Source organism: Podarcis gaigeae (genome assembly GCF_964106915.1).
Source record: "Podarcis gaigeae genome assembly, chromosome: 4".
NCBI classification, from domain to species: Eukaryota; Metazoa; Chordata; class Lepidosauria; order Squamata; family Lacertidae; genus Podarcis; species Podarcis gaigeae.
This window is the reverse complement of record NC_139677.1, coordinates 75,343,960-75,370,909: the sequence shown is the minus strand read 5'-3', so window position 1 is coordinate 75,370,909 and position 26,950 is coordinate 75,343,960. Positions and strand designations below refer to the sequence as shown.

The following is a 26,950-nucleotide window of genomic DNA, read 5'->3' as shown; positions in this document are numbered from 1 at the left end:
TACTAAGATCTGCAGATGAATTTATGTTGATAATACCACACGCCTCTGCAGTGAAATATGCTGCTGTTCAAGCATGTACTTTCAGCACGGTGTCACTTGTTCTCTGAAACTCCCTTTAGAAGTGAAGCGAGCCTCATTGTTGTTGTTTTCTACATCTGTTGAAAACCTTCTTTTCCTCCCAAGTATTCCTTTCTAATTTAGTCTATTTTATTTCTGCAGTAAATAGGTACTGATGTTTCTAACACTGCTTTATTATCATCAGTTTAATTATTTATATTTCATTTCTATATTCTGCTTGGGTGTTCCTTGATTATAAAGCAGTTTATAAATCTGAAATAAATGATGATAATAATAATGATAATGATAATAATAAACTGCAGAAGTATTTATAAGCTGTCTTATGGAACACAGCCCACCCAAGGCAACTCATTGGATCAAATGCAATGCAGTAACAGCCATAAAACTAAGAACCAACAACAGCAATAGAAACAGCCATTTAAAAACATTTTAAAATGTAGGCTCACTAAAATAATTAAAAATAATGTAATACAACAGCAATATAAAACTCAAGAACTCTCCCTTCACAGTCAGCTCATAATAAAGGCCTCAATTATTAAAGGCAATCTAGAAGAGTTGTGTTAGATATCCATTGCTATCTGAAATTTAATTAGTCTTGACAACACACTAGGCAACACACAGAATATAGAAATCACAGTCCCTGTATGGCAGGCTTACTCAGATAACTTTGTGTCTTAGTCATGAGTTCAATGCCACTGAGCCAAAGGAAGCTGAGGTCTAGTAATTTGGGAGCATTAGAGAAAGCTGATTTCCCCAATTCATTCTGGTTTGCAGCCTTGCAATTTGCTATAAGCCTGTTTTCATGTTGCGCTTTAATGTGCCCTGGGACCCTGGAGTGATAAATAAATAAATAATATTGTGCCCACTGTCAGAATCAGGTAATGAACATATAATGGGAACACTACAAAATAGCTAGGGAAAGTTTGTTTAAGCATTACCTGCCCTAGGATATATGTTCCGAGCATAAGGCTTTATGAAATTCAAAGCATAGAAAGAAACAGTCACAAGCACCCAATAAGTCGGCAATTATCAGTATACATTCTAGCAACTTTTAGCTAGTAACAGCAGAAGTCCGCAGGTGAAGCATTAACATCACCTGTTAATTAAAAGATATAGAGATAGTCTAGGTGAAAGGCTGGGAATGCTTGGGCCACAGTTGTGAATTTACCCAAAGAACATTTCTGAAGTCTGGTTACTGTCTTCTCAAGTCAGACAGTTAGGTCAGGGACATAGCGCTTCTCACACATATACCAATGCTAAGAACGTAGCATCATTAGGAAATTTTATACAAAAGCTTCATTTAAAAATTTGAGAGAATTTAAAATTGCAATTAAGAGTATAATCTTATTATTGATAGTAATCTGAAACATACCTGCTTGTTTAATAACAAAGTAAGAATGGCTCATCTCATAAGAAAAGCTTCTAGGTGCCCCCACAAACTTGCTAATTTTATTAATTAGAAATGATTCATGAAGTTGCATGACAGAAGTGATGTTTAGCATACAGTTTCTAAAGCCATGCTTAGTGGTAGTGTAAGCCTGACATTTTAATGAATTTTTTTCAAGTGACCTTGAATGTATACAATGAATGTATGATGCCATATTATACCATTAGTCCATTTTGCCCGGTTTGGTCCACCCTCCAAGGTTTCAGGAAGAGGGGCTTTTCCCAGTCCTGCTTCTGGAGATCCTTTTAACCAGAAATATGAGAAACTGTTACTTGGGGTATTTCATATGCCAAGTGTGTGTTCTAAGCATGGAGCCATGATTCCTCCTCCAGCAGGCACTAGGTAATAGCCTCTATGCCATCCTAATCTGATTGCTTGGCAACCCTGTAAATACCACTGAGATCTTGGTTAACAAGCAGTAAGAAAAAATAAGTATGTCAAGCGTCCCACCATGAAAAGTCTGAATTACCTTTTTAAAATGAGAAAGGACAAGTCTGAGCTGAAGTCCTGTAAAAGCCACCTTTTGCACATCTGCTTTAAGCAAACCAGCCATGCATTTCCTTCCTAAATGTATGAAGCGCTTTCATGTGTCTCCACAAACATCACTCCATTCTGGGAGAAGGAAGAAAGAAATGTAGCAAGCTTTATCCATACCAGCTTTAGGAGAGTTGACGAAAAAGGAAAAGCAGCCTGTGAAACACAAGACCATGGCAAACCGTGTACCTTTAAGAATTTGGAGATGGAATATTCAAGAGCCAATTAAATCAAACCACATTCAAAACATCCTGATTCAGATAAACAACCCACTGAAAGAAGAGGCTGAATCGATAATGACAAAAAAATAAAGTTTTGTTTATTATTAGAAGATTTTGATAGTTGCAGTTAGCAAAAGACAGAAGTTTAGCACCTTCCCCACTTTCCAATTCAACATGGCAGTGTCCTTTTGTTTAATAGGAATTTATTTGGGTTTTCAGATTAAAATTTTACAGTGAGATATCCAACATACATAAAAACAAGATTCCGCGGAATCTCTTGGAATTCCCTCCTCTCCTTTGTGGGTCCTACTGTTAATCATTTCCTCCTGCATCTTTTATAATGATTCAAATATTTTCTCTCTCCACTGCATCCAAAATTCACCATTAAACTACAAGTGATATTCCAATCCTACTAACAATTTTAGGTATTTACAATTGTCTTTAAATTATAAATTTTCCCCATTCTTTATTAAAATGCTGGTCTTCCTGATTTCTGATTCTTCTGGTCATTTTAGTCATTTCAGCATAATCCATCAACTTGATCTGCCATTCTTCTCTGGTCAGCATGGCAGTATCCTTTCTTGGAGATCTAACAATATGTGATGGATCAGATTCCAATCACCTGCCTTAGAAAATAGTCACCACTGTAAGCTCTGGCAGAGAGGGGGGTGAGGGTCTAGATTCAGTCCTCCCATTCTTTCACACAAGCACTTAGTTTTTGCAAAGCTGATTACACTGCTGAGGGAACACACCCTGAACTTTCATGCATAGTAGCAGGACCATAGGCAAAGATCTCCAGATAATACCCCACGTGTTTCAATGCCTATGCTCTTCTATGCAACAGCCTTACCCAGAAGTAATACAAAAATATGTACAAGTGTCTTACTGATGTTTCTCATGAATAATAATAATAATAATAATAATAATAATAATAATACGGTTAAATACTCCACTCAATAAAAAAGCACAATTGAACTCAAGAAGATACAGAAGCCCAACATGTGTACATTAATCAAGGCATGCCCCTTGCCAGCCACAAATCAGGGAGGGAGAATGGAATCTGCAAGAGGAAAATTGTTAAAAGCGTATTAAAAACCATGGAGATAGAACAGCTGTTGTTCTGGGGACTTTTTATCAAAACCGTGGAGTGAAACAGACAAGTCATAGTGCAGGGTAAGGGTTCTGCACTGTGTAAGTCTATGAAATACTTGTGGGGATTGGCCCCACTTGCAAAACATTACCTGTGTGCCCAGCAAGCCAGAGGTCAAAGAGGTGCAAAGAGTCATTTTTTCTATGTTTCATCTTCTTCCCATAGGCATTTTAAATAAAAGCCCAAATGGGCTGATATTAGCCGGTTATGAGGATGAAGTCAGAGCCCACAAGGCAAGCTGACATTTTAAATATGATTCATGTGACAGTTTATATTCTTTTCTTCAGCTCTAGTGCTCTTAGGATTCCTGAGGATTACAGACACAAGTCATGATGATAAACATAATGAATGGGTATTTCTAGAAATGTGATCTCCTTTGTTTTCTTATTCCTTTAACCCAGAGGTAGTCAAGGTAGTGTCTTGAGGATGTTGTTGGGATGCCAGCTCCCATCAGCATGGTCAATGGTAGGGATGCTGGAAGTTGTAGTCCAACAACATCAGGCTGTCCTTGCTATAACTGGTTGGCCAATGGGGAAAAGATTCCAGAAGGCTTGGGCTTCAGATGACATGAGAATAATGGTAGCCAAAATTTGGAGCTTGTTGCTTCATGGGTTCTTTTCTCTGTGTACTATTTATGTATTTCTAGCCTCAAGGTGCTTGCATGCTGACAATCTCTCTCAATCGATCCAGCTGGTCTTCTTTCAGAGCATCTTGCACAGAACAGAAGAAACCAAAATAGTGCTGAAAGTTATGCATCATAAGCAGCACACCAGCTAGCAACTCTTTGGTCTCAAGAAGGTGATGAACGTAGGCACGACTATGATTCTGGCAGCAGTAGCACAAGCATCCATTCACTAAAGGGCCAAAGTCATCCTGGTACCTAAGTAAGAAAATGAGCAGATATTAACGCTAAATAAAAATAAAAATAAAGCAAGCCTCCCACAATTAAAAAAACCCCTACACATTGGGCACAATGAGGCAGCCACTAATCACTCATTGTGAGACGCTGTCTGATTGCAAAGCAAACAGTATTCTATACACAGAGTGCACTGCAAAGAATAAGAAGGCAGATTCTTGTCCCAAGGGGCTAACAATCGAAAAAGCACCAGTATATTCTATGGAAACTAAAGATGGAGTTATCACCTGGGGGTCAAAGTATTTTTCTAATACCAGCTAGCAGATGAGTTATCAGGGTGGGTGTAGGGATTCTCAGCTGGAATGCTATGGAGCCTGACAATGAATATTGCCTTGCCCCACCCTAACCTGAAACGTAATGGCTATGGTTTCAATTACTATGGCAGGATGAACTTTCAAGGTGAATGGCAGACTCATCCTTTTCTTCATCAAGACAATGCTGCTATCTATCTGCTTTCTGCATTCCATTACAGGACACAGCAGGAGACCCATACACCACAATAATAAGGCAGAGAGCTACAGAAGTACCACCTTGGCAAGAGGCACCCTGGAGCTTTGCTGTCAACAAAAACTTAGAAGCCCAATAATTTCTGGTGTGGGTGGATAGCCAAGAGTGTTCAGGTTCCTTTACGGTTTGATAGTTTTCACAAAATATAAGTTAATCCCTCTAGCCTGTCCCAAGCACAGCATGAAAAATGAAGGCAATCATAATTTCTATTTAATTTTTAAAATGTTGACAAGAAATTAATTTTCCCTGCACTAAATAGAGCCAGGATGTGCATACAGATGTGGAAAGCATCAAAAACATTTAGTAACATATCTGCTAAAAGAGATGTATTTTTTCAACATTTTTTCCAACTCGAGGGAGCGTAAGTTTGCTATACAATCATTGGTTTTAGAATGTATAAATCTGTGGTATTCTGGATGTTTTCTAACCATTGGCCACCTGTAACATCATGTGCCAATCATGGCTTCCATAATGCCTGTTCCTAAGCTCTTTGAATATGAGCAAGCTTGAGGGCCAAAGAATGGTGAGAAAAGGGAGCGAGAGTCAGTTAAGGAAATATGATTGGTACAAGGGCATGAAGGGGATAGGGGAAATAATCGACAAGGAGCACAAGAGAGTGATAAAAAAGCTGAATACCTGGCAAAGAAGGAAAAGGAAAGAATAGAAGGAAGCGGTTAGAAAGTAAAGCAAACTCTGACAAGTTGGAAGATATCAGATACAAGAAACTGCTACCCTAAGAGCAGCACTGGCAGTTAAGCTAGCCTGTACTGTGGTGCTGATATTTTAGCAGGGTGGGGTAGAACTTGTCCTTTTTGCTGTGTTCGTGGATGAGCATTTTAGGAATTTTTTATTACGTACTTTTTGTTAATTTCTTAGCTTTTAATTAATTTTATCTGTTTGTATTTTATCTTGTGAAGTTGCTTTGATATGTTTTTATTAAGTGCATAACAAATGATAATAATGATAATGATCTCATCTGATATTGCTGACTCATCTACCCAGGAAACTGAGTAGTAATAATAATAATAATTTATTATTTATACCCCGCCCATCTGGCTAGGTTTCCCCAGCCACTCTGGGCGGCTTCCAACAAAATATTAAAATACAGTAATGTTTCAAACAATAAAAGCTTCCCTAAACAGGGCTGCCTTCAGATGTCTTCTAAAAGTCTGGTAGTAGTTGTTCTCTTTGACATCTGGTGGGAGGGCGTTTCACAGGGCAGGTGCCACTACCAAGAAGGCCCTCTGCCTGGTTCCCTGTAACCAGGATTAGTTTGGCGTTTGGACATTGTGGGGTGGTTATTTATTAATTGTTATAATTGTCCATTTATTGGTTGAGATACAGTAATACTAGCATGTTCGTTTGACACTTGAGTGATTCCAGTCTGCTGTTTCTCATTCCCAATAGCAAAACCTCCGAACAGTGGAATACTTGAGTTACTTATTGCATAAACTTAAATGGACTCAGAACTTTGCCAACAAGAGTATATTTACTTAGAATGAGTCCCACCATGTTCAGTAGGGTTTATTTCCAGGTAAATGCAGAACTTCTCCCTTAAGCAACAAGACAAGTAGTCTATTGCAGAAGCTGACATTTCAAACTAAACTCTTAAAACAACATACCTTTTTTCTTTTAAATTTATTTCAAATGAAGCAATTTCTTGAGTTCTGTGGATTGTTTCATTGTCTGTTTTTTCATCCTCTTTTCTCTTCGTATCTTTTTGCCCTTTCTCTTTTAAGACTGCAATGAAGCACAAAGTATTTCATTAATAAGGTTAAATAAATACTAAAAAAAATCCTGTCTCAAACACTTCAAGATGACTCTCTCATTAAAACCCACATGGACATTTAAAATGTTTAAAAGATAATCATGATATAGTAGAGGTAGTAAAAAAAAAGTGACAAGACTTTAGAGGTAGAAGGGAGCCAACTAATCTGATGGGGACTTGAAGCTCAAATTGCTGCATTTTCGTTGCTGTTGCTCAGCTGCCTTCCCTTTCCCATTCTTAAATAACCATAAAATTCAATCCTGCCTGAACTGCATTTTGCACACTGTGAAGTCACCAAATTCAATAGCTTGTTTTTATTTGGATGGAGTTCACAAGTGACCTGCATCTGATCCACACTCCACATCTGACCTGACAGCCTGACAGCTTCTTGAAAGAATTTCAATCAGAATGTTTAGACTGTCACAGTAGTAAAGAGAGACTCATAAGGATACCATCTGTAAGTTCTCAGCACACTGAAATGTTCATAAAATCACTGGGGTGGAGAAATGGGTCTATGATGCATGTGAAGCCTATTCATCCTTTGGAAATTCTGAAAGGAGACTAGGTATTGTTGTGGGTTTATTTCTTTTATAAATAAAAGACTATCTTCTATTTCCAAACAAGTTACCAGGAAGCACAGAGAGACTCTAATGCTTCTTATTCAATGAGAAAAAGGAGCAGAGTGTTTCCCCTTTGCACCTTTAATTCTGTATGACTTGTCATTTTGTAAGTAAGGTTTCTGGAAAATGTGATAAAAGATATACTTGTCTGCTCAAAGTTGCCAAAGCATGAAACAAACCCTCAACCCTGAACCCATTAAGAAAGCCATCTGCTGCTCTTTTTCTGGCCTACATTTTCACCCTTGCCCTGTCTGTGAATGACAGCCCTGTTTGAAATCTTTTGATTAAGAAAAAGTACAGTCCCTAAGCGTCCTTCATAATCTAAGGAACTTCTGTTTTGATGGAAACAAAACAACACAACATACAAGCAAGTTTAATAACATATGCAACCTTTTAGGGAGGGCAGTACAGGATTCCTTTTGGTGTACCGACCTCCCCGTTGCACCAAGGATTCCCTGCCTGAGCTGCTTCAGGTCATGGCGGATGTTCTCCTGGAGACACCTACTTTGGTTGTCCTGGGGGATTTTAACACCCATGCAGACACAAACTTACTAGGGGCCGCTCGGGACTTCGTGGAAAGCATGGCCTCCAAGGGGCTGTCCCTGAATAAGTTTGGCCCAACTCATAACCACGGACATGCCTTAGACCTGGTGTTTACCTCTACGGATGTTGGTGATCTGACACTAAGTAAAAGCGAAACAAAAGAAGTGCCAGGGTCAGATCACTTCCTGGTGCAACTGGACTTCTCTGTGACCCTTCGCCTCTGCAGGGAGGTGGGACCGATTCGGATGGTCCACTCCCACCACTTAATGGATCCATGGCTTCCAGAGAGTGGTAGGGGATGTTTTATCCCATGTTGATGGCCTTTCAGCTGATTCCCTGGTGGCCCGCTGGAATGCAGAGTTAACCAGGGCTATTTACTGTCTGGGAAACCCAGCCAGATGGGCGGGGTATAAATATCAATACCATCATCATCATCATCATCATCATCATCATCATCATCCTATTTTTAAAAGACACCTGAAGGTAGCCCTGTTTAGGGAACTTTTTAATATTTAATGCTGTATTGTTTGTAACACTCGATTAGGAACCGCCCAGAGTGGCGGGGGAAACTCAGCCAGATGGGCGGGGTATAAATAATAAATAAATAAGTAAATAATAATAATAATAATAAGCAAGGTGAAGTCGAAAAAGAGCTCCTTAAAGTCATGGTTTGATTTCTTCATTACTAGCTGGATGAGACTGAAGAGAAGAATTACTGTAATTTTCCACTGCAAAACACTAACTATTCTAAGCCTCAGCAACATATATAGACTTTAAAGAAAGCTATACCTAATAAAAACTAGTGGTCTCAACTACAATGTCAAGCATCATCTGAAAATAGCATTTTTTGTGTTATAACCAGTTTATTGTTTTTCTGATGTCAAATGAGCTATAGATAATAAGGAGGTGATTAATAGTGCAGTATTGTGTATGTCTCTTTCTAAGAACTAAAAAAGTAATGCAGCCACTATTCCAGTATTCACACAAAAGAAGTCCATAAAGACAAATACCTGCTGTTTCAGGATCTGGTTTATAATTATAGCTGAAGCACAAAGCACTGCCCCGCTCTGTCACTTGGTAAGGGAAAGAACTCTCAAAAACATCTACGCCTCTCTCAATGCAGTCCAGCACCTCATCTGGCCTGCCAATTCCATAAATCAGTCTGCAGAAGACATAGTGGCAAAGGTTATTTAGTTTATTGGAATCTATTAATTACACACACACACACACACACACACACACACACACACACACAATTTTACCTTAAAATTCCAAGCGGGTTCGCTTTAAAATAACAAAATTCAGTTACAGTAAACAATAATATTTATAATAAATACAGCCAATTTCAAATAACCAGCTTTTGGGGTATTGAATAAAACACTTTCAAAAAAGGCTGTCAGAACATAAGTAGAGCCCTGCTGGATCAAGCCAAAGGGCCATCTGGCCCAGCATCCTGTTAACACAGTGGACAACTAGATGCTTATAGGAAGCCCAAAAGCAGGAGATGAGTACAATGGCACTTTCAGCACCTTGCATGAACAGGCATATCGCTTCCAAATGCCTGTAGGGTTAGTTCGGTGAATTTCATTAGAGAGCTTCTTCCAAAATCCCTGGAGCCACCCTCAAAAAGCCATTGCCGTGAATTCAATAACAGATGTAGAGAGGCCCAAGAGCTTTACCTCCCTGATATATCTTAATGATGAATTTTATTTATTTATAAAACATAAATGTAGAAGTCTCTCAGCGTTCTACAATAAAACTAAAAGACAAGCATTCAATAAAATTTCCTAGGCTACATAAAAAGGGATATAAGACCAAAATGGAACTGTATATAATCCGAGACCTGGGGGAAGAAAGGATTGAAGAAGATTGGAAGAAATTTAAGACTTATTTACAAAAATATTGTAATTTGGTTGAATGTTAAGAAGGATGCTTGATCATAAATAATTGGCCACCACCAAATTAGACTGGAATTTGATGATAAGTGAGATTAAGGAAAACATAAACCTTTTGGAGAATTGCTAGATTATACTTAAATGAGTGGATATAAGATTGTAAACAAGATGATAATTTGTTTGAAAAAACTTTTTAACGATGTAAGTGGGAGCAGGAGACGTGAGGAAGTCCAAAGAAGTTATCAAATTTTGTTATGATATAAGTAATGTTGTTTATTATCAGTGTATCTCTTTTATAAAAAAAAAACCCTAATAAATATTTATATATATAAAAAAAAAAACAAAATGGAACTGTATATCACAAATAAAACTCAGCAGTGTACAAAGCAAACAATTAAAAATTAAAAGACAGAATCCAGGTAAATAAGAGTATTCTGGAGTGTGGGTGCCATCACCAAGAAGTCCTGCTTCCCCAATGCCACCAAGTGATTACCTGCTGGTTATTGAAGGACCAGCAGGGTTTCTGCATATCTTAAAGATTGGCTTAGTCTGTATCAGGGGAAGTAGTCTGCCTGGTATCCTGGTCCCAAGTTGTTTCAATGGGCTCAAAATGTCAGCAGCAAAACCTTGAACCTGGCTTGATAGCTAATAAGTCTGTGTGGAGGCTTTGGCTTTGCAAAATCATCACAGCAGAAAGAGGAAACATGGACAGACATTTTTAAGCCATGCAAAACCCAAACTATTATTATTATTATTATTATTATTATTATTATTATTATTATTTATACCCCGCCCATCTGGCTGGGTTTCCCCAGCCACTCTGGGCGGCTTCCAACAAAATAGTTGTTTTTTCCTTTGACATCTGGTGGCAGGGCGTTCCACAAGGCAGGTGCCATTACCAAGAAGGCCCTCTACCTGGTTCCCTGTAACTTCGCTTCTCACGGTGAGGGAACCACCAGAAGGCCCTCGGCGCTGGACCTCAGTGTCCGGGCAGAACGATGGGGGGGGGGGAGATGCTCCTTCAGGTATACTGGACCTTCAGGTATACTGTATAGGCCTTTATAGGTTGGCAGCAACATCCTGAGCAGAGCAGCTAACAGACTGGCTGAATATCTAAATTGATTTATTGATATTTTTAATCCACACATTTTTTTAGAAGGGGGCAAGGTACAACATATATTATCTTCTGTTTGCAACACGTTCAATATATTAAAAGCGCATTTCAAATTAACTTGCACACCAACAATTCAAAGGTACTTTTTCTTTGAGCAGTCGTTCATTTAATTCAAGACCAGCATTTAAAGTTTACCAAGTCACTTTCCCTAGACGCACTTGGATTGATAAGAATTATCACGACTACTGTTTATCATTCTGCAGCACCTTTCATAGTCCAAAATGCTTTGCAATTTTTATCTTAATCATGTGAGTTCACATGCTAATATTTGAGCTGCGGGCTAGTATGCTTTGTCTTAGCTCAGGATACAGTTGGTTCTCCCTTTCAGGTGGAGATGGGGAAAACAGTCACAAAGTGTAAACTTCAATTAGCACATAGTAGTTTGACTGATCTGTGAAATCTGTGAAGATTCTTTTTCACAGAGCTTTTCATTCAGTGCATATAGCACTGTAGGTGTTCCAATTAAAAAACCGGATCTTATATGAGGCAATCAGAGGGATACAGTGCCCCAACAGAGGAGTAAAAGAGCTTGCTCATTCTTTTTCAGAGTGATACCCATGTCCCCAGGTGTGGTTAATACAGGAATATGCCTGAAAATAGGACTGAAATCTATAACATGTATGGTTTGGGCACTGCTGTTTTCCAGAAGTAATAAAGTCTGCTTTGGCTTTCAGGAAGTCAGTAAGCACTCTGAGATCTGTCAAGATTTATACAGAAATACATGGCTGAAGGATGTTCTCTATAATATAATGGAACAGGGAATTTCTCCACTGGAACTTTTATCTTCAGGTGAAATGAAGGCAAAACCAGTATTGTTTCAAATAGTAATACAAATAGTCAAAATTTGATAAGTGAGAATCTAAATTCTGTTCTCCTTCCTTTGCAGCATTAAATCCAATTGGGAGAAAAAGTAAAAACTATTTAAGAGTTCTAAATACCTATAAATATTGGATTCACATTAAGTTTGTTCATATGAGTGGGTTACCTTCTACCCAGTTATAGAGGATATATAATAAAGAGCTTGCTGGCAGCTCTAGCGACCTGAAAATCATGTTACATCAGAGGAGATACTATTATTTGTTTCTCTATTTAGCTGATCTCTCCTGGATACTGAAAATGTTGCAATTTCCCACACACGCTGATTTAAGGGGACACAGGTGACGTGGGTTAAACCACAGAGCCTAGGACTTGCCGATCAGAAAGTCGGTGGTTCAAATCCCCGCGACGGGGTGAGCTCCTGTTGCTTGGTCCCAGCTCCTGCCCACCTAGCAGTTCGAAAGCACATCAAAGTGCAAGTAGATAAATAGGTACTGCTCTGGCGGGAAGGTAAACGCCATTTCCATGCGCTGCTCTGGTTCGCCAGAAGCGGCTTAGTCAGGGGTCCCTTTACCTTTACCTGGTTTAATTTCACATTGATTGATTGCTTTTGCTACAGTTGCCTCATGATTTAGAGCAGGGATGGGGGATGTGTGTCTATCCAGATGTGGTTGGACTCCAACTTCCACCAGCTCAAGCCAGGATAGGCAACAGTCAGGAATAATGGGAGCTGTAGTTCAACAATATCTGGAGGGCCATAAATTTCGCACCCCTGGTTTACAAAACATCATTGTGAGTTTTTGTTTGTGTAAACTCGTCAGCAAACACAAAACACACATTCACTGATCTAAACCAAAAACCATTAAGTTAAAGTCGCTTTAGTTGTGTGTAACCTTAACCCAGTTAGTTTTAGCACTGACTGCAGGGTTGAACCCTCTGTAGTAGGCAGTCCCAAACTGTTGTGAAATGGGAGCCAATAGTACTTCTTGGAGTCGAGGGTGCAAGTAAAATACATTTACTTTCCTTTGGGGACTTCTCTGGTTAAATAATATGCCCCCATCCCAAGAAAATATGAATTGCATTTCTGACATTTTGCACACATTCTCCTTCAAGCCATCCAGATCACATGAGCCTTCTTCACCAAAAGTAATTTTTTCCCTAAAAGCATTTTGCCATTAGCCATATCCCCTTGGGGCTCAAAAATGCAGATGGAGTCACCCATGCTTAATATGCTATTATTAGTAATAGCAATGCTAGACTCCACAAATTCAGCTGGCAGCTTTGTCAAAAACTGGGGAGGTGTAGAAACAGCAGTTCTTCTCTCCCTCAGGAATAATGGCTGTGCTGACAATTGAACAAGTCAATCTAGGTCAATAAATTTAGCAGATGACTAGAAAAATGCACAGTACAATAATAAATTGTCACTTTAGTAATGACTTTTTTGACCAGGCCATAGAAAACTTACAGCATGAGCTGAGTTTATTTTTATGCTCCCTGGAAAAGAAAATGCTATGCATTTAACATAGCTATTATACAAGCAATTAACATTTGAAGTTCCTTAACAACAATCTTTCTAACAGCAATCAAGGTTACTCCCAATTTAAAAACAACTTGATGTCTGTCAAAGTTTGACAGGCAGATTTTCTTCCTCTATCACTCCAGCCATCTCCATTCCAGGCTGAATGCAATAGTGAGAGGGGAGGGCAACTTTTGCAGAGAAAGTTGACACAGCTGGCAGGTAGGCATGGAAGGAATATAGGGCTTGGGTAAGAAAAGGTGACAGTTGCTCTCTTTGCCCATGGACGGAAGCTTCTTGTGAAGCTTCCCACTGATTAGGAGTGACATCACACCTCTGCTGATTCCCCTGCCATTTTGTGCCTTCCACATTGTTTTTCTACTCTTTTAAGGTCCAGTTCTTCCTTCAATACTACTCAAACGCAGCCCTTAAGGAGCAGAAAAATGCGGAACACAGCCACAAAATCTGTCACCTCTCTTGCAGTATTTTGCCAGTAATTTATGAACTTTTTTTTAATCTCATTTGAAAGCTCTGCCTGTTTTCCAGTGCTGAAAACAGTTATCTCCCAATGGAAGAAAGAAGTTTATTAGAAGAATATACTGCCAAGGGATAGTTTTTGCATTTTTAATGATCCTGATAAGCTCTTGGGGTGATTTTCTTCCACAGCCAGTGGAGATAACAAAGTCGGTAGTACTCTGCTATTGCAATTCCCAATTGCAATGAAATGCTGATCTCCAAACCATAGGCAAACACAAAGCAACACTCCTCCACTTGCTTATTTTGAAAGCTTGAAACAAGACCACCAGAAAAAAGACAGAAATTGTTCATTAGCAGTGGGGAGAGTTCATTAGCAGTGTCATGAGACACTGATGAAAAGGGACACAATGTCTCTTGAATCATGATGAATTGTAGCCTAAATTTATGTCAATCGCCAATTCCCCTCCGGCACTCAGAATTCCTCTCTGAAATATGCTAACTTCTATCTGCCTGCAAACCCCCTTTTGGCTCAGCTGTGACTTTATCTGCCTCACACCTGATATCAAAGGTTTCAATTTCCACTCTTTAAAATCAATATTCATGGTTGGTGCAATAATCTTACATAAACTGTTTTGTGAGATCCACCCAAAAAATGGTACATAAACAAAAGATAACATATACACTGTAAGGTTCAGGGAAGGTAGGGAGGCCTGGAAGGCCTGGTTAGATTAATTGCCTGAAGTGCCCCACCCTTCCCATAATTTATGAAAAATTCATTTTCAACAGCACATAAAAACAGTTGTGGTCTGGAGATATAATCAGCCAGGAACTTTCCAAGTATCTGCATTATGTGGCTTTTGATCAAATTTACACTGTGGTCTGACCTGGGTTTATCTTCTGGTAACTCTGCTGTAACCGCGGACAAGAGTTCCAGCTTGGTCTTCCAGGCCATGGAATTTCCTTGAAAGCCATCCAGCAAGAAGCCAGCTACTGGTCTCTTGGCAGTCTCTTTAGCAGATCGGAGCCTCTCTTCCAACACATCTCCACCTTCAACAACTCCAATTATCAAGCTCTGATGTAATTCCTAGTTTGGAAGGAAGTTATAAATGTAAGATAAATGCACCCTTAGGTTGGAGAAAGTAAGTTAAGACTGCAATCCTAACCCCTACTTGCCTGGAGGAAGCCCCACTAAATTCAACAGGACTCCATTCTGAATGGACATGGTTAGGATTACACAACTGACTACCCTGTTGCACCAGCCTTATTTGGGGCAGATACCAAAAAGAAAGAAAAAAGCCAGTGTAGAGTGTAAGGGTTAAATGAATGAACTGGGACACAGAAAAAAATAATTACCATATCACTGTCCTTGTCCTTCCCCCCTTATTTTGGCATCAGTTAACTACATGGTACTTAAATGAGAGTTAAGTACATATAATGTAATAGCCTGAGACTCTGTTCCCAATATTTTAAGGCTGATTCTCCACCCTAGATTGGTACTTTTTAAGAAAAAGTCAATACTGGCTGTGGCAGATTGGTTTCCTACTGCCAAGGAACCATAGAGCTCCTGGCTACCACTACCTTATGAAGAACTATCAGAATAATAAAAGAACTTTTCACACTTGTTTTTTCCAACATAAGAGAAAAGCTCATTCCCCCGCTCCCAATTAAGTAAAGGCCTAAATGGCAGAGCAAATATCATTTTTGGGAAGCAGTTCTACACACTAGTGCCTCAATGTATTCACTAGAGCAGGGGAGAACCTTTTTGACTATTCTGTCGATAAATATCAGACTTCAGAACTACTCTAGCTATTTTGCCAATATACCGTATGCTCCAAACCTCCCATGTTGTGGGAGACTTGAAATGGTTCAAAAAGATTTAGCTCTTACTGGAGATTTATCTTGCAACTGGAGGCACTCATCCAAAAAGGACAGGGATCGATCCACAGACTTCTTGGCCCTCTTCTTAGATATTCCTTCTCCAACCGTGTCTCCATCTGATAGACACTGGAACCAGTCTGGCTGAATAATGCGTTGGAGGGCCATGAAATTTGATGGTGTCATTTCTATCCGCCCTCCACTTCCCCATATAGAAACTGACTGTCAGAGACAAGGAAACAGAGAGTTTAAACAGGGAGATTAGGAGATAATCAGTGAGTGACAAAGATCTTGGTAATGGAACCATCTTCTCATGCACTTGGAAACTCAAGGCAAAACTGCACTTTATAAAGAATATTGATTGCTGTGAAGAATGGAAGTACCTCAAAGTCAAGTTTCTATTTCCTTTATACTTAGTTCAAACTGCCCCATACCCTGACTTCAATATGTTCATTACTTGTTCCTGCCAGCAACAGTGATGTGAAGCACAAGTAGAGAAATGCGCATTTTAATGACAGCACGACAAATGAACAGCTGAACCTAGATGCTTACAAAGAGAATGGAGTGGAACTAAGCCAAGAGCTGCTGTTTTTGGTGGTAGCTTCACATTCTCTGCATAGCTGTCAACTGTCCCTTATTTGGCGGGAAACTCCCTTATCCCAGCACCGTGTCCCACTGCTGTTCCTTATCGATGATGTCCCTTAATTTTCCCGGGTTTCATGCTCGCCTGGCTCGGGAGGGAAGCAGTGGCTCAGGGTTCTCCTCTGTGAGTGAGAGCGCGCGCACGAGCTGCCACGTCTCCGTCTCTCCTTTCCCCCCCTCAGGGGCGCATTGTGAGGAGCCGGGTAAGCAAAATCCCTTATTTTGGCTGCTGATCCCTTATTTTCGAGGCTGCTGGTCCCTTATTTTCAAATCTGCAAGTTGACAGCTATGATTCTCTGTAAAGTGTCATTCCAACTTCTAAACTATGATCAGCAGATTTATCATCTGAAGGATGAGCATGTGATGCCTGTATCAAGTAATAACTTCCACATGGAAAGAACCGTCAGTAACAACACACCAAAGGCAGTTTTTTCAGCTCACATAACATAGTGGTCTGGACCTTAAGTTCTCACTCTATGAACAGAAGGTGCATTCCATGGGCACAACTGTCCCGTCATAATAGAATTTCCTTTTCTTGTACCCCTCCACATGGAGGTAGTGCACATAAAGCTGCCATAAGTTATGTCTATATACTTGTGTGAATCAGCCTCTGAGATCTGCTCTAAACTCACCAACAGAAGTATAAAACTAATAAAATTAACATTAGAAAGATGTGATAAGATGTAATGCCAAAATGTAGGAGGTCTCAAAGTGCACAGAGGAAGAATTATTCACCCAACATTTTGAAATATGGACTCTTCCCCACAGTAAAGAGATTTAGTTATTTGAAAAGATAACCCAAACTATCTTCCAGTTTGTCTGAGTGACTAAGGCTGCAAACCTATATACACTTACACTGAACATCTTCTAAATTTCCACTTTCTTTTTTTTTTTATAAATATTTATTAAAGATTTTCTTAGAACAATAGAAAGAACAAACAAAATAACATATAATTTTTCCAATATCCACATTTTCATCACTTCTTTGGACTTCCTCGCATCTCTCGTTCCTGCGTTCCAAATTTTCAAACTTTACCCAGCAATTTATCACCTTGTTTCAATTCTTATATTATAATTTTCTGATATTGTATCCCTAATTTTAGATAATTTAACCCAAACCTTAAAAGCTTAATTTTAACATAATATTTATCCAAAATTTATCTTTTCTTATATTTTCATTTATCTTCATATTCCTTTTAACTAACTTATTGGTGCCATATTGTTGATAATCTTACATCTTTCTTAACATTCATACAATTTACAATATTTTTGTAAATAGTCCTTGAATTTCTTCCAGTCCTCCTCCACAACTTCTTCTCCCAGGTCTCGGATTCTGCCAGTCATTTCTGCAAGCTCCATATAGTCTATCAGTTGCATCTGCCATTCTTCCAGTGTGGGCAAATCTTGGGTTTTCCAGTATTTAGCGACAAGTATCCTTGCTGCTGTTGTTGCATACATAAAAAATGTTCGGTCCTTCTTTAACACCCTCTGGCCGACGATGCCCAAAAGAAAGGCCTCTGGTTTCTTAGGGAAGGTATACTTAAATACCTTTTTCAACTCATTATATATCATTTCCCAGAAAGCCTTAACTCTAGGGCAGGTCCACCAGAGGTGAAAGATCGTTCCTTCAGTTTCTTTACATTTCCAACATTTATTATCAGACAAATGGTATATTTTTGCAAGCTTGACTGGGGTCATGTACCACCTATATATCATTTTCATAATATTTTCTTTCAAGGCATTACATGCCGTGAATTTCAAACCGGTGGTCCATAACCTTTCCCAGTCAGCAAACATAATATTATACCCTATGTCCTGTGCCCATTTTATCATAGCCGATTTGACCGTTTCATCTTGTGTATTGCATTTTAGCAGCGAATTATACATTCTTGAAAGTACCTTAGTCTTAGGTTCTAACAATTCCGTTTCTAACTTTGATTTTTCCACCTGGAATCCTATCTTTTTATCCAACTTAAAAACTTCTTTGATCTGAGCATAATGTAACCAATCTCGCACTTTATCTTTTAATTTCTCCAAACTCTGCAACCTCCAATTATCTCCATCTTTTTCTATTATTTCCCAATATTTCGGCCATTTGACCTCCATATTGAGTCTTTTCCGGGCCTTAGCTTCCATTGGTGATAACCACCTTGGGGTCTTATTTTCCAATAAGTCTTTATATTTTATCCATACATTGAACACTGCTTTCCTGACAATATGGTTCTTGAAAGCCTTATGAATTTTAACCTTGTCATACCACAAATATGCATGCCATCCAAAAACGTTACTGAATCCTTCCAAATCTAAAACATCAGTGTTTTCAAGAAGCAGCCAATCTTTCAACCAGCAGAAAGCTGCTGATTCATAGTACAGCTTTAAGTCTGGCAGGGCAAAGCCCCCTCTTTCTTTAGCATCAGTTAGTATCTTAAACTTAATTCTGGGCTTTTTGCCCTGCCAGACAAATTTGGAGATATCTCTTTGCCACCTCCCAAAACACTCCATTTTATCCACAATCTGTAAAGTCTGAAATAAAAACAACATCTTTGGCAATACATTCATCTTTATAGCAGCAATTCGTCCTGACAAGGAAAGTTTCAATCTTGACCAAACTTCTAAATCCCTTTTAATTTCAGACCAACACTTTTCATAGTTATCCTTAAATAGACTCATATTCTTCGCTGTTATGTTTACCCCTAGGTATCTTACTTTTTTAACCACATTTAACTCTGTCTCTTTCTGAAACCTTTCTGATTCTAAAGGTGTCAATTTTTTTTCCAAAACCTTGGTTTTCTGCTTGTTAAGTTTAAATCCCGCCACCCGACCAAACTCCTGAATCAATTGTAATACCCTTTTCGTACTAGACTCTGGCTCCTGTAGGGTCAAAACTAGGTCATCTGCAAATGCTTTAAGTTTATACTGTTTCGCTCCGACCTGAATTTCTTCCACCAACCGGTCTCCTCTAATCATGTTCAAGAGCACCTCCAGGACCGAAATAAATAGCAAAGGGGAGATAGGGCAACCTTGTCGTGTTCCTTTTTCAATTTTGAACTCTTCCGTCACCACATTGTTCACTATCAACTAAATTTCCACTTTCTCCCATCTTGATGACTTGACTGTCTGTGATCTTTATTCCTCTAGCTCTAGCAACAGAAGGTCTCATTCTCCCTCAAAGGACTCGTCCTTTGTCCCTTGCTACTCCATATACTTGGAACTACCACCTAGAACACCTGTGTGATGCCACCTCCCTTACTTCCCTCAAATCTCTCCTCAAAACCCATCTTTTCAAAAAAAACAAAACCCTTCAGCACATCTCCCAGTTTCCATGCCCTTCTGTAACTGAGCCTAAATTTGTTTAATCGGCACAATAACACACTGCTTTCCTGTTGACCCCTAACTCCACACCTTCCCTGTGTTGAATTACAACATAAATTGCAAACTCTATGGGGCGAGGACTTGTATTCTATTATTCTATAGAGTGCCATGCAAACTGATAGTGCTATTTGATAATAATATGCTGTATTGCAGCAGCAGCATTTAACCTTGTATTCTGACCCAGTGTTGGTGTTATTATGGATGATTATTCAATCACTGGGCCTCCCTGGTATCACGTAGACCCAAAAGGTTGAGTTATTAAAGCTGCCATCACTCAGGACATATTGCAAACCAAAGTCATCTGAAGATAATTAAATGCAATGAATGCAGACTAGCAGTTGTACTGAGCAAGAGTTTACTGCTTTAGATGCATTTGCTGATTCTTAATTTCAAAATTAAGAGAGACACTCAATTAATTTAGGCTTTGAGACATCTGTTGAACAGATCAACAAGCATCTGCTCTCTTGGGCAATTACTCCAGCAATTACAAACTTTTCCATACAGGGAAAAAGAAAGTTATGTTTCCGTATTCACGACATCCTTCCAAAATCAGAATGCACTATATAGGCACGGGAAATAGATTTGTACATTATATATAGAACGAGCACAATTCAAAGTGTTGGTGTTGACCTTTAAAGCCCTAAATGGCCTCGGCCCAGTATACCTGAAGGAGCGTCTCCACCCCCATCGTTCTGCCCGGACGCTGAGGTCCAGCGCCGAGGGTCTTCTGGTGGTTCCATCATTGCAAGAAGCAAAGCTACAGGGAACCAGGCAGAGGGCCTTCTTGGTAGTGGTGCCCTCCCTGTGGAATGCCCTCCCATCAGATGTCAAAGCGATAAACAACTACCTGACATTCAGAAGACATCTTAAGGCAGCCCTGTTCAGGGAAGTTTTTAATGTGTGACATTTTAGTGTATTTTTGGTCTCTGTGGAAGCTGCCCAGAGTGGCTGGGGAAACCCAACCAGATGGGCGGGGTACAAATAAATAAATAAAAATATTATACCATACTTCTGTTCTAGGTCCTATAAAAAGGGTAGAAAGAACAATATGGATGTTGAACACCAGGCTTAATTTGGTTTGAAAATCAAGAAAGGAGTTGTGTTATTATATTATCAAAGTAGAAAATTTAAAAAGGAACACAGTCTTATGCTTATTGAGCGGTTGTATATATAATTTGATTCCACAGACAAGAAACTGTGTTCCTGAAAATCTCACATTCAGACTTATTTAGCTGTTTGTTTCTAAATGAGGTTTCTAGTCCTCGCTGTGGCAACAGATGTGAAAATGTGCTGGTACTGGATGCAAAGGATTCTATAGGTCAGGCTTGCACACCTCTTTCGGTCATAGTTTCCTACCAATAATTATCTTCCTGCTACCATAATTCCTTGCCAAAAATAAAGCAAAATAAAAATTCTGAAACTGCCTCCCCCAACCTGCAAATATTCTACAGCTGTCACTACTCCCAAACAGTTCAATTGTAAGCATGTTTACTCAGAAGTAAGTCCCACTAAATTCAGTGAGATTTACTCCCAAGTGAAGTGCATATTGGATTGCAGCATGAAAATGCTAGAAGGAAAGATTGGAGCCGGCAGCCCAAGAGCCTCATGGCATTTGGCTCATTTGGGAAGCCATGATGGCCATGTTCTGCCTCCACTGTCTAATGCACTATGTCTCTGAATACCAATTGCTGAGAATCACAGGTGGGCAGAACGTTGTTGTGCTCATGTCCAGCTTTGGGGTTTCCCATAAGTATCTGGTTTGCCACTGTGAGATGCTGAACTAAATGGGCCACTGGCTTGATCCAGCAAGCTCTTGTTATGCTCATTTAAGTACTGAAATGTCAGAAAGTTATTGTGTCTACCATACCTTGCAGTTGTTGTAACCAGGTGGGGAGCAGATTACTGGGTCATGGAGGGAACAGTATAGCACTGAATCTGGCATGCCTATGTATGGTTAAAAAAAAAATTACCTTTTAATATACAAACTATGAAACCTGCACTGATAACTTTTGAATACTGTACATTGCTTATAAGCAACTGTGAGTGTATATAACTTATAATTTCTGAATAGAAAAACAACAAACAATTCATTTCCCCAGATACTATAATATTCTCCTGACCAGCTCTGTTCACTTTCCAGGAGAGAAAGGGAGGGGAAGTGGCAGCTACAAAAGCTCAACTTCATAGTGGCATGTAGGCTCTGGATTTTGATTTGATTAATGTTCCTTGCAGTTAATACTGTGCTGACAAAATGACAGCTGACTTGCTCGTCTTCTATGCAGATATCCTCAGGGGACCTGACCCTTGAGCCTCCTTGGCGATAAAACCACCCCCAGCCCAGAACAGAGCTTTAAAGGATAACAAACATAAAAATAAAAGAGTGAACTGCTGCAACAAGAAGAGAGTGAAAGCTAAAGTACAGCCTCAAAGTGTAGCTCATTTATTGCTTTCAGCGGTGATGTGAGGGCAGGGCTTTGGTGCAGCAGTCCAGATCCCCACTCAAAAGAACAAGTATGAAGGCCCCCAAGCACAGTGGGGCTGGCCTACAACATTTTGATATAAATAAAGCTATGCATGTTGCCATCTAAAGGGGGGAAGGGGATAAGCTCAGTAAGCCCAGAATCTAAGTGCACCGCTGATTGCTTTCAAACATTTTTAATATAACAATGAGCAGAGTTTGCCAGAACTTTCTGAGAGAGATCCTTCTGGCTAAAGATCCTTTTTGAAGTGTAGGGCAATTAAGATTCCCAGCTTAACTGCAATTCTGTCAGGCTTTGCTACCTAACTTTAATGCCTTGCAAAACACTCCTGGGCTTTCTATCAAATTAAATATATGCTAAAGGCGGATCAGTGATCAACATGCTGCATAAGATATTATTAGACAGCTTTAAAAACCATTTAAAAAGTCTTAGACGTTCTACAAAAAGAAAGTCAGGGGTTTTATCCTTGTAGTTGACTAAAGATATGATGGCAGCGCATTCAAAACTCCCCAGATACACAATGTTTTCATATTCCATGACTGCTAAACTGATATTATTAATTCAATCTGACTTATGATTCCAAGAAACCTTTTGGTGTATATAGTGCTTTAAAATATATTTCATAGTGTCCTCACTTCCTGGCAGGTTGACCAGTTGCAGTGGCCAACATATAGAAAATCAGTTGACCAATGTGTGAACACATAAACAAACAATAGCAAACTGGGTTTACACTCATGTGCAACACTGATTCTGCCTGCAATAAGCTCCTTATACAAACATATAGCTATAACTTGCGAGCATCAATATCGTGGAATATAAAGGCACAGTGCAATCTAGTCTCTGCTTGTCAGTGGCTTACAGGACTATTATGCCTTAATCCAGGGGTTGCCAAGCTTTCTGGATTAGTGGGCATATCTGTAATTTTGACAAAGTGCCATGCATGCCAGTCACAAAATGGCTGTTGTGGGAGTCGGGCACAACATATCTGCCATTATCGAAAAGTGCAAAAAAAGAGCTAGGGCTACGAAATGGTAAAAGCATGCCCTCTCCAACAGCTGTCCCACCAATGGGGAAAAGGCACCTACATCAACCATCACCATGGGAAGGTATGAGGAAGTCGGGGAAGTAAGGTTGTAAAAAATAAGGGAATGAATTTATGCTTGGTTTTTTTGTTTTGTTTATGTTTTGTATGTTGGTGTTTGTTGGGTTTGTTATGTTTTTATTGTTGTTTTATTATATGTGAAACTTTAGTAAAATTTCCATTAAAAAAAAAAACCATCACCATGGTTTGCTCATAGAGAGATCTTTGCACATCTCCTTTATTCAGAACTGGTGGGTGGGTGTCCAATGAAATGTGGGCATGTTTAACACGGCATGCCCAATGTAGGAAAGGTTGAGCCAGTGCAAACAGTAACTGAGCAGGCACATCAGTCTTTGTGCATTGTGGATTTATGAGGGGATATTTACTAAAACCTTTCATGGGTGCCATAGGAGGTACTGATGGCACACTGCCATTTGTACATGCTGTGTTGGTGATCCTTGCCTAAATCAAATACATTACATCCAACCTCAAATACAATTTTCAATACTGTACTGCATATTACATTCTATCTTCCAGCGTCCCACTGTATTACGGTAATACTATTACCTATGAACTTTCCAGTTCCTTCTTTATATTCCGCCAAGACCTCATGAAGTTCTACCCTGCAACCAAACAGAGAAACAAATTAGACCACTGGGGAAAACCCTTTTCAGTCCTGTGAATAAATCATTTTTAGAATTCTATGACTGAAGTAAAGTTTTGCTTTAAATGAGTATATAAGGGAACTCACACTACTGAATATAAAATGTTAACTGCATATAAACTGTCTATACAAGATATCCACAAAACACCAACTGGTGACTGACTGTTTAACTGTTACATCACATTGTCTTAAAACAGAGGTAGCTCTGGAAATGAGGTTTTCTCTTTATATATAGAAACGAGATTGAAAAATGGTAGGATTTGACCGGTCAAGTCAGTGGACATTCTTTCTCATTTCATTTAACCAAAGTAGCGGCCTGACTGGGAGGAAGGGAGAAAATTCCACTCAGTGATTGACTGGAGAGATGCCTTAGTTGCAAATAAAAGGGCAGTCTCAAGCCACAGTCAAGGCCAGAAAGTGGATCAGAAGTTGATTAGCTATTTAGCAAGTTGACTCATACAGGGTCACAGCGAATAAGCTTCCTGCTGTCAGGTGGTTAGAGGTGATACATAATCAGCTTTTAAGTGACCAATAACTGGTCATGCAATATTGCCCAAAGACTTAAAAGTCATTGTGTCATTCATGTCTGAGGTTGAAATCCTAAAGACACACTTATCTATAGAGTCCTAGAGAGTTCAATGTTTACTACAGCTTAGATATGTACAAGATTGCCCTGTTGGAATCCGATTCTATCACATCTGCAAGGACAAAAAACAACAACATTATGCAATCAAAGATACACTACAAAAGAAACATGATCTAGTGATGGATAGTCTGCCTTGGCCCTCATACAGCTGGACGAGCACAATTTAAGGTGCTGTTTTACACATAAAGGTCTAAATGGCATAGATCCAAATTTTACCAAAAGAAAAATGCACTCACAACGCTGGAAGTGGAAGTTGTATAACTACAGGAATATCTTGGACCAACTGTAGATTGTCATGTGTCAGGTGTGGTGCTGATCCCATTTTGGTGTAAAGCAGACAACCTGGAATCTCCATAGATTGAATCCCTTTCCTGCCAAGATTTGTCAGCGTGCCAAGACGACAGCCACCAACTACTTTGGAGAGGCAAAATTTCATCTTCATTAACACAACTGAAAAAGAGTAGCAAATTCACACAGGCATATTTATCATGCAATACTTGCAACTATGTGCAGGGATAGTTCAATAATAAAGAACATGCTTTGCATGCAAAAAGTTCCAGGTTCAACCCCAACATCTCCTGATAGGACTTGGGGGGGAAACCCTGTTTGAAACATTAGAGGGCTGCTGTCAGTCACTGTAGTGACAATCTTGAACTAGATAGATCAGTGGTCTGAGTAGGTATAAAGCATCTTTTTATTTCCCCAATTATCTAATTTTCACAATATCCATTTGGAAACCATTTGAACATCTATTTCCTCCTTTGTAAAAACAGTAGTCATATTAAACTACTACGGCATATTATCACTAGGAAATCCTTCTGAGTAACAGAAACTGAAATAAATGACAAGTGTGCAAGAACACAGAATTGCATCTTATAATGTTTGATGTGAGATTCATTTTTCAAGCAAGAACCTACTTCATCATTTACTAAGGGCGAAGATGTTGACTAAGGGGTTAAGATGTATTATTTTGGTAGTGGACTGCGCTAAGGTTGATGTAAAGGGCCCACAACACGTTGTTGAACGTCAGCTCCCATCAGCCCCAACCAGTCTTTGTCAATGATGGGAGCTGCAGTCCAACATTATCTGAAAGGTCACAAATAATAAACTGAAACAAACTATGGAGCACAAATATCCCTAAAGTAAGATCTGTGAGTTCCCACTTTGAATATTACATTAGCATTTCAAAGCACAAGTTATTCATATTTCTATGTGAACTAGTTCAGTGGTAGCCAATGTGGTGCCCTCCGTTTTGGGGAGCTACAATTCCCATCATGCTCAGACAACATGGCCAATGGCTAGGGATGATGGGAGTTTTAGTCCAAAAATTTGGCTACCCCTGAACTACCTCCTAGGGCTGATGTCGTTGGAGAGTCATGGCTAATCTCTCAATGTAATTTTCTGCTTCTAGAAGCAGATGTGAGGGTGGTAGGGAAAAAGAGAGAGAGATGGATTAGGGTCAGGGCACAGGAAGGAGTCCAACCATTTCCCTCATACTACAGCCCCAGTTCAAAGTTGCCTGTGGACATATTAGCACAGAGATGGGGGAACATTACAAGCTTTTCTTTCCGTTATAGCAGCATTTATCTTCTTTTGATGACCTAAAGTTTTAGCTATTATGAAAGGGGAGGTACATCTTTCTGTCCACTTTATGTACATCAAACATTATTTTATGCACCTCTGTCTTCCCCACAACCTTTTCTTCAAAAAAACCCCTCAACACACACAGGATAGTCAGAAGTTCACTGCTTGCTGTAGTGCTTTAAGTGAAGGGAACACATAAGATGTCGGTGGTCGCACTGATTACTTGAAAAACTGCCTTTTCTTCACCTCCAAGTCCAGGAAGCAGCTGCTGCCACGTTTCGTGTGGTTCATATATTAATGTATACATATATTAATGTATACAGTGGGAAACATGCCACGTAAATGGATGGCACTTGTTAGGTGTCCACGTAGTAATAATAGCAGAGGATTCAAAAATGCAACATCAACACGGGCAGAATCCCAGACTCGCCTACTTCAGGCAGCAGGGGAGGACGCTCCTCCAAATAAAAAGGAGGTCTCCTTGCGTGTAGGAAACCAGCCCTTCGGCTGAGCCGAGCTTTCTTCTCCCCGAGGCGCCCGTTTAATCCCCCACGAGGTGGAAGAGCCCCACACATTTAACGCCCACCACGCAACGAAATGAAGCGACTTGCAGTCCAGGACGGTACCCGCCGCCCTTATCCCAATTTAAACGAAACCAGAGGAGCTGCACCCGCTGGGCCACAAGCGCTTCACTGTCGCGCGCGAGCTCCCACTCGGTACCTCAGCTTAACTCCACGCGCCGGCCACTCGCTTCCGCCGCGGTCCTTCGCGCCCAGCTCACCAATCAAAGCGGGCTTTCGTCATCGCGAGGCGCCGGTTCTTGGGGAGGGTCCAGGAGCTGCGCCGCTGTTGCCATGGAGAAGCTGAAGGACGCCGCGCTCTGGTTGCGCGCGGCAACCTGGGTCTCGTAGTTCGCTCTCGCCTTCTGCTATAGGCGCACGCTT

General features: G+C 39.8%; 1 protein-coding gene across 2 annotated transcripts; it reads right to left on the bottom strand.

Annotated features, from left to right (window-relative positions):
- Positions 1 to 2,363: 2,363 nt before the first annotated feature.
- QTRT2 (queuine tRNA-ribosyltransferase accessory subunit 2) lies at positions 2,364 to 26,793 on the bottom strand. Of its 2 annotated transcripts, none has more exons than XM_083737109.1 (9): positions 26,727 to 26,793; positions 24,659 to 24,872; positions 23,680 to 23,735; positions 21,419 to 21,495; positions 15,550 to 15,759; positions 14,547 to 14,746; positions 8,795 to 8,946; positions 6,476 to 6,593; positions 2,364 to 4,310 (listed from the first exon to the last, which is right to left on the bottom strand). In XM_083737109.1, the coding sequence occupies exons 2-9, from the start codon at positions 24,862 to 24,864 to the stop codon at positions 4,079 to 4,081; spliced, it is 1,251 nt and encodes a 416-aa protein (XP_083593235.1). In that variant the 5' UTR covers positions 24,865 to 24,872; positions 26,727 to 26,793; the 3' UTR covers positions 2,364 to 4,078. The 2 variants fall into 2 exon arrangements, with proteins under 2 accessions (XP_083593235.1, XP_083593234.1); XM_083737108.1 differs by having other exon boundaries at positions 24,659 to 24,836; positions 26,727 to 26,780.
- Positions 26,794 to 26,950: the final 157 nt, after the last annotated feature.

Bases quoted from the DNA above. Each gene is read 5' to 3' on its own strand.
- QTRT2 (XM_083737109.1), bottom strand. From the start codon at position 24,864: ATGAAGATGAAATTTTGCCTCTCCAAAGTAGTTGGTGGCTGTCGTCTT. The intron at 8,947-14,546 runs GTCAGACCACAG...TGTCTTCTGCAG, and splicing joins TTACCAGAAGATAAACCCAG to ACTGATTTATGGAATTGGCA. The intron at 6,594-8,794 runs GTATTTGTCTTT...GCTTCATTGCAG, and splicing joins ACCAGATCCTGAAACAGCAG to TCTTAAAAGAGAAAGGGCAA.